The sequence below is a fragment of the Grammomys surdaster genome, unplaced genomic scaffold (genome assembly GCF_004785775.1).
Source record: "Grammomys surdaster isolate TR1022 unplaced genomic scaffold, NIH_TR_1.0 171, whole genome shotgun sequence".
Taxonomy (NCBI): Eukaryota; Metazoa; Chordata; class Mammalia; order Rodentia; family Muridae; genus Grammomys; species Grammomys surdaster.
In genome coordinates, this window is record NW_021604619.1 from 2,015,884 (window position 1) to 2,033,406 (window position 17,523).

At 41.4% G+C, this 17,523-nt stretch overlaps 1 protein-coding gene across 2 annotated transcripts; it reads right to left on the bottom strand.

The window, feature by feature from the left end:
- Positions 1 to 614: 614 nt before the first annotated feature.
- Positions 615 to 17,517, bottom strand: Ogfrl1 (opioid growth factor receptor like 1). Of its 2 annotated transcripts, none has more exons than XM_028767245.1 (7): positions 17,180 to 17,517; positions 13,179 to 13,265; positions 12,953 to 13,031; positions 10,486 to 10,564; positions 10,290 to 10,356; positions 10,031 to 10,176; positions 615 to 4,676 (listed from the first exon to the last, which is right to left on the bottom strand). In XM_028767245.1, exons 1-7 carry the CDS (start codon positions 17,414 to 17,416, stop codon positions 3,977 to 3,979), a joined length of 1,395 nt encoding a protein of 464 aa, XP_028623078.1. In that variant the 5' UTR covers positions 17,417 to 17,517; the 3' UTR covers positions 615 to 3,976. The 2 variants fall into 2 exon arrangements, with proteins under 2 accessions (XP_028623078.1, XP_028623077.1); XM_028767244.1 differs by having other exon boundaries at positions 12,953 to 13,034; positions 17,180 to 17,416.
- Positions 17,518 to 17,523: the final 6 nt, after the last annotated feature.

A 17,523-nucleotide genomic window follows, 5' to 3' on the forward strand; every position in this document is an offset into this window, starting at 1 on the left:
TGGTAGTATTCACATTCAGCCTAGAGATTTCCCACACAAATCTGTTCCTGCAATAAAGTCAATGCTTAAAGAGGTAAGTAGACAGGCATTGCTAAGCTCCTAGAGGCAACACTCACTCCAGCCAGCTTCCTTTAAAGCTACCCTGCCTTGAATGATTCTAGCATGTCAAGTTTCAGCTCATCGGAGCATATACTCATATGCGTGCACACATGCACACAGTGAAAGGAAAAGGAAACCATTCTAAAAACAACTACTCCCCAATTCTCCTGTAATGAGGAATCTTACTCCAAATAGTCATCAAAGACCCATGGATGTAATTATAATTAAGATTTTAAAATGCTCTTCTTGTGTTACAAAACAGATTTTAGAGGAGCCTGGAGAATAGTTTTAAATTTGCTTGACTAAATCACTGTATTACAAACCTTGACCTTAAAACAACAAACCAACTATTCTTTGTTCATTTAACCCATTTAAAAATACCATTTGGCATATAGGTTTATTTGTCACAATGATTTTTCTAATTACTACCTTGGTGTATGTTTTTTCCTTCTCACCCCATCCTACCTTCATTCCTGGTAAATTATAAAAATCAGGAGGGCATGATACGATGTGTCATGGTTATGACAGGTTTTTATTACACATTCATGTAGTTATATATGTAACACCAAAAAGCAAATCTTAAAACTTCCTTAGTAACTCCTGAGTTATAGATCTTTGTTCCTTAAAACTAAAAATTGTAATTTCAAAAACCTAAGACAAAATAAAACTATACAATTTAATTTTAGAACTGACAACAAGCCTCGATTTAGAGAAAGCAGGTAAGGTTTTTTTTTTTTTCAAGTCCATCATGATCACTTAAAATTTCCTATGAGAATGAGCTTGAAAACTCAGAACCATACAATGATCTTAATGTCAGAAACATCTCCACCATACAGAAATATAGAACTATTTATCACGGTATTTCAAAATATCTTCACATATATTTTCTCCTCTGAAATATGAAAGCAAAAAAATATTATAAATGCACCAAGCTAATCAAGCAATATAGCATCTATTTGTTGTGAAATGTAACTTTATCAACAGCTGATACTTTGTATCCTTGCCGCTTGGTACAACAAAGACCACGTGAGAACACCTGCGGATGTTCAGCGATGCATCGAGCTACTCGGCCATGCCGCACAGCATTTTCTGGAACAGCTTCTCAGTAAATGACTGTAAGCATATGGTGGTTTGAAAAACACAAAACATCTAAGTCAAATTTGGACCACTGTTTGATAGTTACCATACACATAAACACATCATCTCTAGATCTTATGTTAAAAAACTATTAAATGTACAAAGTGCTCTTAATAGAAAAAATTCGGGATGCTCAATTTTTAATCAGTGAAAGAAATGACTTCCTTTAACTTGTTCTTTGCTATTTTCTCTGCTATTTACAGATTAAATGTAGGAAACATTGTCACGTTATGAATACTCAGTTTAAACAACCCCCACGAGAAAAAAGGCCACTATTTTAGACGGAAGCCAGGGAGTTCTCCTCTAGAGACTAAATATTCTCAAATTAAATAGCATAACCTAACAAAACCATTAATAAAGAATAATACTCTAGAATCTAAATTGTTAGGTGTTTTTATTCCTAAGGGTTCTGGTATATTGTAACTTCTAAGTGATTTGGATTATATTAACTTTAGTATCTGGTAGCTTGATTTTTAAAAAATATTTTTAGCATCTGACCCCATGTCTAGTTTTAAAAAATATGTTATGTGTGCGCTTGAGTGTATGTATGTATGTGCACCACATGCATGCAAGTCCCACCACCCCCAGAAGCCAGAACAAGATCCCCTGGTAGTTGAGGCAGTTGTGAACTACCCAGTATAGGTACAGGGAACTGAACCCTGGTCCTCTGGAAGAGCAACACAAGCTCTTGACCACTGAGTCATCTCCCCAGTCCCCTGGCTCCATGTTTTTTTTTATACTAAACACCTTTAAAGAGGTGTGAATGATTCATTGTGTGTTCAAAATCGAGATATATTTTTATTTAATTGCTTATATCCCTACAATTCAGCCTAAGTTGGCCATCCTCTCCCATCCCTGAATCCTGTGTAAGTGTCTACTAAGATCTTTAGACTGTTGCTACAAACATCACTTAAGAGAGCCCACGCACTCCTTGCATTGAACTCAATTTAAACTGAGATTGCTACCTCAAATTCTTAACACCTCACAAATTGGTACAAGTTAAAGCTGATATATTACGTACCTAGAACGATGAAGTGTTTCTTGTCTTACTTACAAGGATATGATTAACAAATAAATGTGTATCATATTTGTGCCACTAAGACGCACAAATAACGTCAGGGATAAATAGCTGGGCTGTGCAAATTTAAAAACAACAAAACTTTATTTCGAAAAGCCTAAAATTGGTGGGAGCATTTTGTAGGAATCGCCACTGAAAGTTGTGGGCTGAAAAAGCCAAGAAGACAGTGATACGATGTACTACAAAAGAGGACATACGAAAAGTTCCCTGGGGTGTGGGGGTGGGGTGGGTGAAAACATATGGAGCTTTTCTTAAAAGCTGAAGAGAGATAGTTAAAAGTCAATTCTTCACTCAATAAAAAAAAAAGTAAAAATATTTTCTGTCCCTCACTTTGTCTGTTTGTATGAATGTTCTGAAGTTCCTATCACAGTGTTTCTGATTGTCTTCTGATTTGTACTAATAATTAGCAATAACACTGTATAAAACAAGACTTTTAACTAATGCTATGCAAATCTAATATTTACTCAAAGTGGGTATATATAATTTCAAACTGTTCTCAGTTTCAAATGACAAATGAAAGATGAATATAGACACATAATACTTGAAGGCGAACATATATACAATACATGAAATCGAACGTATACACACAATATTTGAAGATGAACACACACACAATACATGAAGATGAACATACATAGATAATACATAAAGATGAACATACATGAAGATGAGATGAACATGCACATATAAGAAAGATGAACATACATACATACACACATACATACATATATACACACAGACCGTGGACTGGTGACATCAGTATAGTCCTCATGGCATCACTACACTACACTAATGGCTCAAAGGACAATTTGCTTGTTGACAGTATGAAAAGTCATCTTTTCAAAATGACTATTTTTTTGTGGTTTTTATAACACTCCTCAGTGATTTGCATCCATGATAAACTACCAATTTTGTATAGAACAGCCACTAAAAAACAAAAGTCTATTTTCATTCCTTATTTTTTTTCACATACACACACAAATAAAATCCTTTCTATACACTTAATACTGAGACTATTTTTTATTATTTATGAACATAAAAAAATCCTGAAATCAGACTAGCAAAAATCCCCTCTGTTCCACCTGGACATTGGTACAGGAGAGGACCCTAATGTGTACTAGAAAACTCTGTGGAAGCTGAGAGAGACGGTGATGCTCAAGCAGGAAGAAGAGGGGGAGAAGAGGAGGGCAGCAAACCAATGAGAAGGACAGCCGTGGCAGACACCAAAGCTGAGAGCTCCGAGGCGCTGTAATCAGAGCATCCAGACCAGTTTCTGGAAACATTTGGGCATGCCTAACTCATCATCCTTCACTAATCTAAAAACCAGGTGCTGCCGCATTACCAGAGGGTCTTGATGTCTGCAGGAATCTCTGAAGAGACTGTGTTGGATACCAAATGCTACAGAACTGCGTCTAGATAACCTGAAACTATTTTGAAAGTGACTGTTATATACAGAATTTGAAAACACATCCTAAGTATATTCTTTTATTGGATCCGGTCTTAAAACTTCTTTTTAAATGTCCAATTCACTGTGATCCAAAAATAAAAGCAAGAGCAAAGGGCTTACAGCAAAAGTCACAGGTGGCTAACATTTAAACGTGACCTCATCTCTGTTCTTCATGGTAAAATTAGACAGCAGGTTTGTTTTTTTTTTTAACTCCCTTAACCAGAACTGGTGTGTGGGTTTGTGACATTTTGCTGTACCATGACCTCAGCATGACAGCTGGCATTTTCAGGATTTTCAGAGTCTTTGCTCTGGTTTTCCCCTTCTTCACCTTTTTCAGAAGAAGTTGGACATTCCTCTTTTCCTGCAGTATCAGGAACTGTTTCCTCGGGTGTAGAATCAGATTGGTCAGTAGCACTGTCTTTCTCTGTGTTTCTTGCCTTGGTATCTTCACTGCTGGGCTCTGAGCTTGGCTTGTCTGCCTCCTCCCCAGGCTCTCTAGATGCCCCCCTTTTTTCTTCCACTGTTTTGCTATTTAAGTGAATAGCTACTGAGGAACTTTTGGAGTCCTTGGATTTCTTGTGTGTAGAAGTTTGACCATTTGAGCCAGAAGCAGGTAGAGTAGGTGTTTTCTGGGCTTTGCTTCGCTCTGGTTGTTCTTTCTTAGGTGGCCCCCAGATGAAATTCTCTGATGGTGTGTAATGTTTCTGGGCAAATCTCAGGAGCTTTCTCCTCTCTCTTCTGTCTCTAATTGTATAAACAAAGTACTCCAGAGCACTCTGCTTGATATTGGGAATAGTATTTTCCACTAAAGCCTCATGAAGAATGAATTTTACCAGAGGAGATTTAAAACTCTCGTACCCAAGCTCACCAAGGCTTTTAAGAATTCTTGTAATTCTTAAGTAGTTGTGCTGAGACCTGAAAAGAGAGAATTAAATAAAATGAGAGAAAAGAATCAGGAGAAGATAAGTAGGAAAATCCAAACGATTGAGAAGATGTTTTTAGAAATGCAAAGCAAGAAAATAAGTCTTACAGAATACATTTTATTTAACCTGTGTGAAACTTAACAGCGTAATCTAAAAATGTGAAACTCAAATGTAAAAACAAACTTTCCTCGTTAAAAGATTCATCAACATAAAGAACCATTGAGACTGACTGTGTCCTTGCTGGTGTTAATTTATTAACGTCACCGAGGACCAGTGTTCTAGAAGAGCAGTTTCGCATAGACAGCCAAGCATCAGGTTAGCCGATGCTGCCACAAGAAAAGTAGTGACCATGGCACAAGATGAGGGAGTGAAGGAGCTATGCATGTAGCTTTTATTATGGTAACGTTGTCTCTTACCACACCTAACTTATAAACCTTATCATGGAACAAAACAGAGGATGTGGAGGGCTCCATACAATTTATGACTTCTGCCATCAACAGGGAACCTCTGTACTTGCGACATCAAAGAAGTAGGCTACTGATCACAGGTAACCAGGGCTAAACAGAGATAGACGTGCTAGCTAACAGCTGAATAGTATCATTAACAGCACCAACTGACCGCCAAAATCCAAAAAGCAGCGCTCAGTTCTCTGTCTGGCTAGAAGAATTCTGACAAAGAAAACAAAACTACTTGACAGTGCCTGCCTCAGCTGTTGAGAGACTGTGGGCCCCAGAGCCAGTCTCATTCTAGCTTTGTTACTGCTCTGAATAGGAGTGGCCACCATACATTCATGTGTTTGAATTCCTGGTCATAGAGAGTGGCACTATTAGGAGGTGTGGCTTTGTTGAAGGAAGTGTGTCACCTTGGGAGTCAGCTCTAAGAGTTTAGAAGCTGAAGCCAGACTCAATGTTGCTCTCCTTCTGCTGCCTGCTGACCCAGAGGTAGAACTCTTGGCTATCATTCTAGCACCCCGTCTGCCTAAATGCAGCCATGCTTCCCTCCATGGTGATAATGGACTAAACCTCAGGACCTATGGCAGTTATCTAACTGCAATGAAAAAGTATGATGCCCATCTAAGCCTCAGTGTTTGCATCTGTAAAATTGGGGGGGGGGGAATCTTGATCTCATGGCCCTGTTGAAAAACTCAAATGAGACAATACAAATGAAAGGGTATGAACAAACTCAGTAAACACAGACATTATTTAGAACTATTCTGTGTGTGCATGTGTTCATGTATACAATGGTTCATGGGGGGTATACACATATGTGTTTACAAGTGTGTCCTGTGAGATTATAAGCGCCACCCTCAGCTGCTAGCACGATTGTTCCTCCTACTATTGTCTCCTACAACAGAATTTAGGATTCAGTAACAGCACACGGGAATTCAATTTAACCTATTCCCTCCATCTTTGCTGGCCTCACCTTATTAAAAGGCTTCAGATCTGACGTAGAACAACCTTGATTCTGAACACACATTTTCCCCACATGACACACCTTTTTCTTTCAAAACTGAGGCCATGCTCGGATTAGCATTTTCCAAACTTAGTCATAATTTATAACTCACCTCGCCAGCCTTGTTCAGCTGAAAACACACACACACACACACACACACACACACACACCTGGCTGAACCTTTAAGGACCCTCTCCCGTTACAGAACCATGTCTGATGTTAGCAGGTCGGGCATGTATGTACCCAAGACTGCTACACAATAGAACTAATACTTGCTTCTAACTTCTAAAATTCTGTTTTATACCAGACATTGAACTTTCTTGAAAGCACTGTACATATTTCCCCCAGCTTCCAAAAGCACTTGAGTTTTTTACTAGAAGTAATTACCAAATCACCAGGGAATGCTGGAAAAAAGATGTCAAATTATTAAAGATATTGAAGTACAGAGTTTCAGGTCTTATATTTTAATGAAAGAATACAGACAAAATAAAAAAAAATCGTATTATTTGAGCTAAGCAAATATTGGAATAAAAAAATTGTTATCTCCATCCTTTTGGATATTTGCTCCCAAAGTATTATTTTAAAATCTATTTTGTAACCCAAAGGGTAAAACTCAGCACGTATGCCTCAGTTTCATGAATCTGTAATATTTGAATTTTTTAAAAACTTATTTATCTGTCTGTGTGTACCTGTTGAAGTTTATGTGGATCATGTGTGTGCAAGAGTCAAAGAAGATCAGAAAAGGATGCCTGATCCACAGGAACTGGAGTTATGGACAGTTTGATCCGCCATGTGGGAGCTAGGAACCACACCCTGGTCCTCTGAGAGAGCAGTAACTGCTCTCACTGTTTTAAGACAATGTGACTGGGTAACGTGAAGACACTATTCCACTAACAGCAGGGATGATTTAGCTGTCACATGTATGCTGGGTTCTTAAATTCAAAGAACTTACTGCAACTGACTTCATAAGAATAAGACGTGGAGAAGACAGGGAGACTGCTTCAAAGAAAAGGTATGGCTACAACTTAGCGTTTGCATATACATTCATCGGTACTGACATATTCACAAGTTAAAGCATTTCTGTAACCGAGGGGGAAAAAGTTTAAAAAAACCTGAGCAGCTGAGGAAAATAATGATTAAGATTCTAGAACAAAATTATGTACGAAACAAAGGAGTTGGTTGTTTCAGGACAGCTTGAAATAAACGTCGCAATGAAAGGCAAAATGGCGGCTAGAGAAGTTAAGTAAGGCCGGAGCTGTACATAACCTTGGCTTCCACACCAGGCGATGGAGCAAGGGTTGCTATGGAGACAAAGGGGTGGTGCTGACTTTGTCAGAAGACCAGATAGGTCAAGAGAACGTAGAGCAGGGACATAAAACCCAAAACTAGACTCAGTACAGCTCAGGAATCCTAGCTCATCCCAACCGTGACCTGGACAGCATCTTAGCGCTTGATTTGCGTGCATCCGTCCTTTAATAGCTGAACACATTTCACCACTTGTATCCAGGCCACTTCTTCACTCAGTTTCACTTCAGTTTACTCTGATTAAACAGTTTTCCTCCACTGAGCTATAAACACAACCAAGTCCCGGCCAGCCTATTGTAAAGATGTCTCCCAGCTTCAACCACAGATAAGCAATGACATTTAAGAATGGATCATAGAAGAATCCAAATGAAAATAGAGGAGATATGTCTACATCATTCTCTATTATCTGCTCAAACCGAATCAATAAAAACTTATGGTGACAAAAAAGTCGCATCTGCAATCCCAGAATTTGGAAGCTGGTGCTAGAATGGTGGCAAATTTGGAGTTAAGGTAGACTCGGAGATCTGGTGTGAAAAATAAATAAACAGAAAAGCCTTACAGAGAATTCAGCTTTGGTTCCCAGTACCTGAATTAGGCAGTTCACAACTGACTAGGGACCCCTAGTTACAGGGGATCTGACACCCTCTTCTGACTTCTGGAGGCACACATGTGGCACACCCACAAACAAGCAGGCATACACATCTACATGTAAAAAAATTTTTTTTTTAAATTTTTAAATCTTTTTTTGTTTCCCTAGGAGAGCTCACCCAGAGCTGCAAAAGCAGAAAGCTATTGGCTGAGTGGGAGAGAGCTTGCTAGTTGGGACAGAGTGGGAAGGCTGTGAGTTCTGGTCATTCTTCATCAGAGGCTACGAGATGACCAAATTAAATAAAGCCTCCAGAAAGAGCTCTGGTTTTGGCTATAAATGAAAAGACCTAACGATATCCTAGGGATGACTAAAGCCTTCACTCACATTTTGTCCGTGACTTATAACTTCAACAACAATGTACCAAACAAGACTGTCATTCCAAGCAAAAATACAGAAGGACAGAGGTGGGTACCTAAAGGGTGAAGTGTGTTTGCCAAAGCCTTAACTGCGGATAGCTTTATTCAAAAGTACAGAGAAACCATCCAGAAAGGGTTATCTGCATTAGATAGGCACATGCATATATCTTACACTTATATTAGCTTACGTATCAAACTTAAACCTGCGTTATAAGTCATTGAGCCTCTAGTCAGGATCATAGAGTTTTATGTCCATATTTTCAAGGCTTTAGCTGAACCTCCTATTTTAACAGTGTTACTTACGACAAAGATGCCTCAATGCTAATATTTTACTCCTTTCATCAAAGTGAGGGGAATTCTGGAAGAAATTTAAAGAGCTGATGCCAAAACTCTGATTGTTTTTGCCAAAGAGAAATCGCTTGTGTTAGTTTTTTTTTTCCCACTTTAATACTTGCCCAGTTCAGCTAATTATAAGGTACTAAAAAAAGTTTCTTAAAATTGTTAGTTTTATAGTCCAGTACTCATAAGTCACTCTATAATTTAAAAAGAAAAAAAATCAGTGTGCATATGAAGAAAATATTTTTAAAACTAAACTTTGGTTATGAGTATTAATCATCATTACACATATCCAAGCAAGAGAGTGCAGCCAAACCCATCCAAAAAAAGCTGCTAAATTTTCCTTTATAGATTTTGGAATTAACCAGAAGTAGGTACTTGTTCTTTATCTCATTCATGAAGACAACTGTGCTTTTTCCTCTGTTTTAGCTGGATGTATGGCCACATCAAATGAACCCATTTTTATACATCATAGAATGCATCTATGAATTTATCCTAAGAAGTCTGCATGCATGAAGATATTACAAACAATTTGTACCCCTATAACGTAGGAGAGAGATAACATATGGAAAATCGTAAGCAAGCAATAACTATAAACTCCTCGAAATGTGGCGTATATAAGGAAAGAAGCCAAGTTTGGCTGTAGGCAGAGGATTCAAGAAGAAACCACTCTGGAGCAGAACAGTCAGCTCTCTGTAGAATTTCTTCATTGTCATTCCTATGCTTTGTTTTAGAATGCACAAGATGGATAAATGTATCTCTGACTACATTTTGATTCCTATTCCTAATGGCTCGCTAGTCCTATGCCCAATAGCTAGCTAGTCATATGGCCAAAACCAGCTAATCCTATGCCCAACAGCTAGCTAGTCCTATATCCAACAGCAAGCTAGTCCTATGCCCAATAGTTAGCCAGTCCTATGTCCAAGATCTGGTTGTGTTAATTCATTCTCGTTTCCTCAATATTTACAATTGGACAATGTCTAGTTAGCTATGCCCAATACCTAGAGCTTGCCCTGTGCCCAGTGAATAGCTATTTCAAGGCCCAACAGCTATGTATTCCTATGTTCAAATCCTAGCTGTTCCTACATCCAGTCCTATTCCCAATAGCTAGCCTATCCAGTACTCAATGACTAGCTATTTCCATGCCCAACAGCTAGATAGATCTATGCCCATGGCTAGCTATTCCTACTTTCCAGAGAATGGAGCTACAGGAAAAGGCCAACGGCTTACCGCTGGGGCTTCACTTACTCATTCAGATGTTGAAATCTTTCTTGCCAGTTTCCAGCCCGAGCAACATTTCCAGTTTTATCAATCAGCTTTATTCCAAAAAACTCTAGCATCATTTTATAAGCCAAGAGGAATCTTCTGATTGCTTCCTTCGTTTTTTTGAATTCCTAATATGAGAAAAGGGGAGGAAAGTCGATTGAAATGACTCCATAGCTACCAGGACAATAAAAGAATGATATTATTTGGCTACCTTATGTGAGGTGAACTGAGCCTGCATTACCTCAATTTCGTATGTGGTTAATTCCTTAGCGTAAAAGTTCAAGCCTTGTTCTCTCAGGGGAAAAAGCCTGGTTAAAAAAAAAAAAAAGAAAGAAAGAAAAAGAAAGAAAAAAAAAGAATTAACGATTGTCAATTATCGATGTCTTGAAAACATGATGGAACAGGACGCAGTTCAAGTCAGAGAACGCTGTACTGACCATTGGATGTACGTGTGATTGTGCTCCAGTTTCTCGTAGTCCCCTTTCCACTTACTTAGAACCTCTTCAATGTAAACACCTACATAACAAATATGGAGAAAACGGACCATTCGTTAAAAACACAGTGATGGCATTAAAACATACGAGTCACCTGAGTTTTATATTAAATCGTTCAGTTTAAAAGCAACACATAAGAATGCTCCTAAGAGAGGAATAGCCTATGTTACATACCCAGTAATGTAAGAAGCCCAATTAAAATAAAAATAGCAGCACCTTCAGATTACAGAAGATTGTACTGAGTGATGTACAGAGGTGGCAAATGAAGGCCTAACAGTCGTTTTGTAAATAAAGTTTTATTGGAACATAGACAAGCACACCATTTTAATACTGCTCACGCCTGCTTTTTTTTTTTTTTCTTAGCACAAGACAGGCTTGAGTGTTTCAATGGACTATTTTCCAAAGCCTAACATATTTGCTATCTGCCTCTGTGCAGGAAAACTATTCCAAACAGCATTACCACCTCTGCATGACTAACAGGAAAACACTGCTCTTCAGTGGAATAGTTGCTCAAAGCTTCTCATTAGTAAATTAATAACAATGACAATTTGTTCAGTGTCCCACCCTAGTTACAAAGTCGTGTGGGAGTGGAACACAGGTCTTTGTGCCCGCAGAAAGCAAGTCCTTTCAAAATGCCCATAGTCAATGCCAATAAGAACTTAATAAAATCCTCCTGATCCTCAAGCCTGTCAAGGCCCTTATCCTTGGCCAGTTAGCTAGTCTTACAGAAAGAAAAAAAAAAAAAAAAGAAAAAGAAAAGGAAGAAAGAAAAAAAGAAAGCAAAACAAAAACAACAACAAAACAAAAACAAAAAAATACCACACCCACAACTCGTCTCCTTGTTTCCTCAAAGACCAGCAGCTTTTCACCAAGGTCCCTCCCAGAAATCTGTATAGAGTCACACAATTTGTCCTTCAGTGTCATTAACACGCTGGAGTCATTTTCCCCTGTGATTTTTGTTTTTTGTTTTTTTTTAAATCAACGGTAAATACACTGTGCATTATACCCTCCAGACTTCTGAGAGACCAAAAAGTTCATTAACTGGATTTGCCCATTTCAGCAACACTCCTCAGGACATGTCAGGACTCCCCGCCTTCTAAACACCACATCCAAACTTTGATCCCTCTCCCAGCATTCCCTCCTCCCCATGATTCCAGCATTCTGAAATGTCTGTGTCTTAGGGGTTCCTATTGCTTTGACAAACGCCATGACCAAAAGCAACACTAGGAGGAAAGGACTTAGTCCGCTCACACTTCCGTATCACAGTCCACCGCTGAAAGGAAGGACGGTCAGAGACTTAGTGCAGGGATTGAAGCAAAGGCTGTAGAGGGATACCGTTTACTGACTTGTTCTGTCTGCTATTTTATACCAACCAGGCCCACCAGCCCATGGTGACGTAAGCATCCAGCAAATGCCCCACAGGCTTGCCCACTGGCCACTTTCTCGGCTGAGGCTCCCTCTTCCTGAACCACTCCATCACGTGAGTGACATAAAGCCTAGCTAGCACGCCGGCTCACAATCTAGGACCTTTGCAAGCTGACTCATACGGCTCTAAATGTCACTTGGCTTCCACTGAGAGCACATGACAAGAATCAGGACAATCTGGCCACCTTACACGTAACTTCTAAGGAGTGTATCTGGCTTCTGTTTGCCAACACACAATTCAGATACCCACTGTGAGGCACAGTGTGCTGCCTCAGTTTTTTTGCTTATGAGTTTGTAATCAAATTACCATAGCAACCGCATGTTTCCACTACGGGCTTGGGAAGGCTCCTATTCTATGAGGGAGGCCTTACGGCTGTGTGGGAGGCACATTTATTTGGCAGGGTTTGAACTGGGATTGCTACAGTTCCCCAACCCTTGATTTTTAGGTATGGCACAGCAGGAAGAACAGTAAATCCTGGAACTTAATTCCACTCTAAAATCAACTCAGTGACTAAGTAAGTCAGTCCTTCAGACTTCAAATCCCAGTAACTGCATCTTCAAGGTGAAAAGGCTGAATCTGACCCCTCTAAGGTCTAATCACTTAAAATTCAATACATTTACAACTTTCTCCTCTGTTCTGCTCATAAAAGAAGACTAAAACCTCCTAAGCGCCCCCTCCCCAAATGAAACTAAACCAAACCAGCAAACAGAAACCCTGCTCCTCCTACCTTGTCAGTAACTACCATGACACACAGATAGTGAGAAAGTGCAGCTAACAAATATCTATTTCTCTACAGCTCACTAAATGGATGGAGGCAACTCCAGAATCCAGGGCTCTGGGGACACATCAGCCTGCATGGCAAAGCAAAACCAAGGTAACCGCCCAACAAATCCAGCAGGAACACATGAAGCCCAGAACAAGGGAAGTGCGCCCAGGTACGTGTTATTATTTAAAACTTACTTGTTATCAAAGTGGGTTACTCACCATCTGGCTTAAATGGAATTTTATTCTTATAAAAGCGAAGGTTGCTCAAGTCATTTTGATATCGGATATCTTTGAAGTTCTGCTAAAGGAAAAAATAAATTAATCTCCAGTATATGGACACACACACACACAAGGCACAAGAATCCTTCTGACATGTTTACCGGCAGAGTAAAATCAGAAAAACAAAAGTTTACATTTAAAAAGAAAAGGCATGGCGCTGTCTTACTGGGTACTGATGTCGGTACTTGTACAAATCCCTCGCCGCATAGAAGCTTCTCTTTGGTTTAGCACTTCCTTCCGTGGACTCGCCACCCTAGGATGCAAAGTGAAACTCCACTTACAAAGAGAATTATACTGAGAAACTTCTGGGACAAACTTAAAGTCATCAACCTCCATCAAGAACCCTGAGCATTTACAATCTGCCCAGATAAAGGAAACTATTCGGTCTTTTTAATGATGCTTACAAGCAGTGCTTGCTGGCATCAACCTGCCGAATTGGCACTAAACACTTTTGTCCTGGGGTATATCACTAAATAAAAAAACTTTACTAGTCAATGCCCTTGGAGGGTAATTGCTAGGGATCAGGATCGATCCAGAACAGCGCTCAGAACGAACTGAAAACATGTTCCACCAGATGTTATACAACGAAGCCTAGGACAGATATTTTCTAGCGTGCCACAAAGGGGTTAAATTGGTAAATCAATTCTATCCAGAAGATTCTCATTAAATTTGCATCTCCTGGCTGCGCCTGAAAGTCAAGTAATATTTATGAAAGGAAAGGAGGGCTTTAAACTAAATTAGCTTCCTGCACTACTTCAAAGCACCATAACAAACACACAAGGCATGAGTAATCATCTGCTCATTCAATGATCAGTGGGCTAGAAATCAGCAAACTTAAATACACACAGCAAGACAGAGCTCTCAGTGGAATGAACACTGAAGTACTTTCTACGTGGTGGCTAGCTTGTGCTGTTTACAAAGTGCCAGCACTGTGATGTCATTTTAAATGGATAAGATATGGGTCTGATAACCTCTAAGTTATCCAGACCATAAGCTGTATGGCAAAATGCACTTGTCCAGTGACACTCACTCAGGACCTTAAGACCAAACATGACCAAGAAGACTGTGGTGGTGCTGAAATGTGAATGTTCATCAAGAAGTCTACCCTCAACCCTTTATCTCAACCCCTCCCACCCTCTGTCTGTCTGTGTTGACAGACTGGCATCTTCTAAGAAGCTTTCACACATTTCTGAATCGGTGTGATTTCTCCCTCTTACTACAAGTACAGAGATACTTTCACACCAAATCCTCTGCTGTTTAACAGTAGTTACACTGTCTGTGTTACATAAGCAAGGAAAAGCTCACATTCTGGTTCTTGCCACACTTTTCAAAATAGCTCTGCCTAGCAAGGTTTGGAATCTGTTTAGCCTGAGTTACAACCACACGCGCTTGCGGAGAGCACCTTCCAGTTTACAAAACACGCCCGTGCAACACGTCTGACTGACAGTTATTAGTGCCAGCATCTTGGGAACAAGGTTACTGAAACTTAGAGGAACCGAGCAAGGCTCAGAGCCCAACAACAGTGCAAGAACTCGCTGCTTGCTTCCACGTCTGACTAATCGGGTGTGAACCAGTTTTTTCCCTGCTAGAAGTGACGGATATTTGAAAATCCTGTTATGAAGATCAACGACCCAAGTATCTGGAACCGAGAGAGTGAGGCGAGGCTTGGGTTCTGCTCCTTAATATTTGTGAGGCCTTAAGCAAATCACTTAGCTGAATCTTAGTTTTATCAGCTGTGAAACGAAGCTAACGACTCATGTCCTGTTCCCTGAGACTACCATGTAAATGATGGCATCCTTCAACCTGCCAGCATCCGTCCAGTTCACTTCTGTGTCCTGGCCGCTTTTACCTCCTCAGCAAGGATTCTGCTCCTTAACACTCCCCTCGCCTGAATCATCAAAACTTCCCTCTTCCAAACCATTCCATGCAACCACCAAAACGCGTTGCAGCCTCTGCAATCGTAAGCATGATGTCTCCCTTGACCCAGGTCTAGCCTACTTGTAGATTGTGTCTCTGCTTTCTTTGGAAGTAAATCATCACCGAGGAACTGTGCGTACTCTCTCTTCTTCTACAGCCCACCCCGTGACCTACATAACGCCCTGTCCGCTGCCTGGCTTTAAAATGGGACTATTAGGAACTTTCCAAATGAATCTCCCTCTACTCAAATCTCTGGTCATTCCAGGTGACTTCCTAGCAACTCTGACCCCTTAAGGCTCTCTACAGAAACAGTGTTAACACCTGGCTATCACAATATCACACCCACCTGTCTTCCTTCCTGTACCACTACTTCCCTCTGTTTTTGTCTCCCCCTCTTAATCACACCCCCTACAGAGGGTGAGAAGGCTTACCCTCAAGACTTCTTGATGACCTCTTACCTTGCATCGATTTTTTTTTTTTAAGTACGACTAATTGTAAATGCCTGTCTATAGCTCCAGGACTAGACCAAGTATCTATTTACAGAGAACATCAACTACTCACCCATCCACTTGGGTGTCTAATAGGACCGAAGACTTAACCTCTGAAGCATCTTTCAGCCCAGGCTTCCTCACCTCAGTTCATGGTACCATCTTTTGTCTAACGTTTCCAGAGATGGATGAGAGCAAACACAGTGGTGAGAAGCCAGCCTGAGACCTATTTTAAAGGGGGAACTGATAGGGTCCACGTAGTGGACAACCACTGGAGAGGAATCAAAACAACGTTACAAAGATTACTTAAGAAGTCTGGCCGGGCGTTGGTGGCCCATGCCTTTAATCCCAGCACTTGGGAGGCAGAGGCAGGCGGATTTCTGAGTTCGAGGCCAGCCTGGTCTACAGAGTGAGTTCCAGGACACCCAGGACTACACAGAGAAACCCTGTCTCAAAAAATCAAAAAAAAAAAAAAAAAACAAGATAAAGAAAAAAGAAGTCTGGTGGAACTTTCAGAAACAAAAATTAATAATTAAAGGGTGCTCCACTCTTGTTCAGGTTGCAGGGTATTAGCTGAAATGTTATGTTATTTTACAACTGACCCAGTTAATTGGATTATTTTCAAACTTCTGTCGGTGGCTATTTACTTGGGAGACAAATGGGAGGATAAAACGCTGACTTGTGTCATGCAATACTGTTTCGGGGTTGAGCAAACAATACTAAGTGTAAGACACAAACCGGAACACAAGGCAAGGTCGGCCATGATCTCATCCACCAGGGCCAAGGCCCCTCACTATGGCCACAGACTTACTTAAGCTTGCATCTTTCTCTCCCTATATGCTCTAGGCAAGATTTTCTCTGAAAAGCTCAGAGTTCTCCAAAATGGGGAATGAAAATGGACCGCACACCCTGAAATAGCATTCCATTCAATAACATGCTCAATTAACTCTGATGGGAAGGACTCGGACTTCCTCGAAAGGTAATGTTTCCCCTAAAGTCACATTGGACTTTGGGCTCCATTTTCCTTCAAGTTGTAAAAGGGAGGCCTAATACAGAACCATCAACCTTAAACGCTGCAGAATTCTTTAAAAATATACAGTTCCTCCTTTTAAAAGTTTCCGGAAGCCACAAGAGGTTAAGGGACACTATCTAACCTAACTACTTAACTGTATTGGTCAACTGATTTAAGCTTGGTTGGATCAACAAGTCTTCTAGGTGAAAAGAAACGTTTAAGGAATACTCGAAGTCGTTGAAAGGTCTCTCTTGGAGGAAAGAACGGTGTTATTTTAAGTTTGCTCAGGAACCTTCTGTGATACTTTTAATGGCCATGGCCCCCCGCTGGGAGGGGGAGGCTGCCGGCCGCTCTGCAACTGCCTTTTTTTTCTTGATCTGAATAATATTTTAAATGTTAAAAAATAAAGAAAAAAATCAATAACAAGCACCGACCGGGTCCTCACAATCTTCTATTTTTAGTCTAGTTCCTCCCACCCCACCTTCGCATCACCCAGCTGCGCTGCAGAGAACACCGAGTGGAGTCAGGATTTGCCTTGGGGGACTTCCCTGCGAGGCGCACAGCAAGGCCCCCGGGCCAGCAGCGGGCTACCGGGCGATCCTGGGCACCTCAGGCTCTCCTAGGTCAGGTGGCGGGGCCAGGCACGCTGAGCACCCTGCCATGCACCCTCGGGGGGCCGCGCACTGTCCCCTCCCCGGCACCGGGCGCACGACCCCCGCCGGGCCCACCGTGGGTTCCGGGGCCGGGTACCTGCTCCGCGCCCGCCGCCTCGGCGTGGTCCTCGGGCACAGGGCTAGCGCGGGGCCGCCCTCCGGCTCTCTCGGGAGGCTGCTCGGGCTGCTCCGGCTCGTCGTGCTCCTGGCCCTCGCCACCGCCTGCCGGCCCCGGCTGCTCGGGCTCGGGCTCCGAGTCGGTCTGCCAGGTGGAGTCGCAGTCCTCCACGGTGGTGGGCTCGCGGAAGCTGACCCCGCCGAGCAGGTTGCCCATTGAAGAGGTGGCGGCGGGCGCGGGCTGCGGCAGCGCGCTAGGGCCCGGGCATGGCCGCGCTCCGCTCGCTCCGGGAGCAGGCGGCAGCTCGCCCGGCCCGCGCCGCA

What these genes read in the sequence shown, in the direction of transcription:
- Ogfrl1 (XM_028767244.1), bottom strand. Translation starts at nt 17,416, where the DNA reads ATGGGCAACCTGCTCGGCGGGGTCAGCTTCCGCGAGCCCACCACCGTG. An exon ending in AGGCGGCGGGCGCGGAGCAG is followed by an intron (nt 13,266 to 17,179) that starts GTACCCGGCCCC and finishes TTTGCATCCTAG; the next exon opens with GGTGGCGAGTCCACGGAAGG. An exon ending in AGATTTCAACATCTGAATGA is followed by an intron (nt 4,677 to 10,030) that starts GTAAGTGAAGCC and finishes CTCTCTTTTCAG; the next exon opens with GTCTCAGCACAACTACTTAA.